The following is a 2,236-nucleotide window of genomic DNA, read 5'->3' as shown; positions in this document are numbered from 1 at the left end:
TATATCTAGATATTTAACCCACTAACAAAATAAAAGATCTAACTAATAGGATCCTACAAAAAGATCCTAAAAAGATCCTATACAAAACCCCCTTGTAGGGGTTTCCTACAAGTGGGCGGTTTTACAAGGGAAAGGATCCTTCCCGATCCTTTAAGTCATTTCCGGACCCGTCTCGAGCTAGCCGGAGCATTCCGTATGCTTGGCTCCCGGAATGTGACATTCTCCCCCACCCAAGTCGGCAACGCCCTCGTAGCCGAAAGGAAATCATGGCGTCCCTTGATTTGGTCCTCGGATTGCCACATGCTTTTTCCGAGGTTCCCATTTCATTCGCTCAAATTTCCTTTGATGCCTCGTCCCTTGTAGCCTTAAGTCTTGGCCGATTGCTTGCTTTCCCAACGAGCTTGTCGCGCTTTTGCCCCATTGATGTGCACCTTTGCCACTCCACCGGACCCTTCCGGCTTGACCCCCGTCTTGAGTGTTGGCTTCCCGTAGCCATTATGATGACCCTTTATCAACCGCATAGCGGACAACAAAGCTTGCTTCGACTCCTCCCTTACAATCGGAACGGTGCATCCTCCCTTATCATAAATGCACATCGTGTTGGCAAATGGCATGGGAACGGCTTTAATCTTCTCCAAAAACTCAAGTCCAAAGACTAACGCATAGTCGTCTAGCTTTGACACTTGCATATCCACCTTTCCCTTCCATTCGCCCACACGAAGCTTTACATCATGAGAAATACCCACAAATGGTGTTGGATCCGTGTTTACTGCCTTCATCATGGCGTCCACCTTCCTCCATTTGAGCCCTAGCTCTTTGGCGACATCATCTCGGATGTAGGTGTGAGTAGAACCGGTATCCACCAATGCTCGGATAGTTTGGCCGGCAATCTCCGTATCTACATACATTGATTTGCCTTCCTCTTTCTCGGTACTTGCTTCCATGGTGTGAATCCGTCGGAGCGCACCCATTTGCATCGGCTCGGGACCCTTCCCTTTCGCCTCCGCTTTATCCGCCCCTTCATCGGTTATTACCATCGCAGCAAGCTTTCCCTAAGTGGACAATCAAGAGCTTTGTGCGGACCTGTGCATAAGAAACAACTTAAAGCCTTCTTACCCAACTTGTCATACGTACGTGCTCGATTTATCCTTGCCCGGCTTAGCCGAATCTTTCTTGTCGGCACTCCCTTCGCCTGGCTTTGACTTATCCCTTGCTTCCTTACCATGCTCCGGATCATCTTCCGAGCTCTTCTTTCCAAAGTTTCGGTAGTCGCTAAGAGATTCGGCAGCGGCAATGGCTTCCGACAACCCCTTAACTCCGCGACGCTTGAGTTCCAATTGAGCCCATCCAGCGAGACCATCCATGAACATGAAGGCAGCATCTTTTTCTTGCATATCCGGCACCTCTAACATAAGCTCGGAGAACTCCTTGATGTAATCTCGGATAGTTCCCTTTTGTGTAAGCTTCCGTAGCTTAGCACGAGCCTCGTTTTCCGCATTCTCCGGATAGAAGTGAGCCTTGAATTCACTCTTGAATTCAGCCCACGTTTTGATGGTATATCCGTCCCCCTGGACGTTCTCCACCTTCCGGCGCCACCAAAGCATAGCGAGGTCGGATAGATAAACCGAAGCCGTATCAAGCTTCGTAGCGTCATCCAAGTACCCCATGGCTCGGAAATAACGCTCCATGTTCCAAAGGAAATTGTCGATTTCCCTTGCACTACGAACCCCATCGTAGACTTTTGGCTTGGGAACTTCCACCCTAGCCGCTGGTTGGTTGGCCCACGGCACGTTCCCTCCCCGAGTAGCCACCTTAATCCGTTCCATCTCCGAGATCAAGCCTACCACCGTAGCTTGCAAAGTGGAATGATCAAGCGAAAGCTTTTTCACTTCATTGCGCAACATAACATTCTCTCCATGTAGCATCTCCACGTCTCCCTTAATCTCGTCGAACATGTTTTTGAAGAAGTCATTGTGATCGGTGAGTTCTTCACGAAACGCCGTCACTTTTTCCTCGAGTTTCTCCACGTTGGAGCTTAACCCCAAGCTTAGATTCATGAACTCGGATTGCAAATCGTCAAATCCATGAGCGATTCTTTCGTTGAGATCCACTCCATCCCTTGAGTGTTTCTCCAATCCGAGTTCAATAACTTGGAACCGATCCTCTCCACCGGCTACAAGCTCCTCCAACTTGCTGAGTCGTGCTCCAATCGAGGGATCAACGGATCGATCCCTTT

At 49.3% G+C, this 2,236-nt stretch overlaps 1 protein-coding gene across 1 annotated transcript; it reads right to left on the bottom strand.

The window, feature by feature from the left end:
- Positions 1-365: 365 nt before the first annotated feature.
- On the bottom strand, positions 366-1,037 carry LOC139881393 (uncharacterized). The gene has a single exon (XM_071865875.1). It carries the CDS (start codon positions 1,035-1,037, stop codon positions 366-368), a length of 672 nt encoding a protein of 223 aa, XP_071721976.1.
- Positions 1,038-2,236: the final 1,199 nt, after the last annotated feature.

This window comes from Rutidosis leptorrhynchoides, unplaced genomic scaffold, assembly GCF_046630445.1.
Source record: "Rutidosis leptorrhynchoides isolate AG116_Rl617_1_P2 unplaced genomic scaffold, CSIRO_AGI_Rlap_v1 contig149, whole genome shotgun sequence".
Classification (NCBI taxonomy): Eukaryota; Viridiplantae; Streptophyta; class Magnoliopsida; order Asterales; family Asteraceae; genus Rutidosis; species Rutidosis leptorrhynchoides.
This window is presented reverse-complemented; position numbering and strand designations above follow the sequence as displayed.

Excerpts from the sequence above, each read along its gene's own strand:
- LOC139881393 (XM_071865875.1), bottom strand. The coding sequence starts at position 1,037 with ATGGTAATAACCGATGAAGGGGCGGATAAAGCGGAGGCGAAAGGGAAG.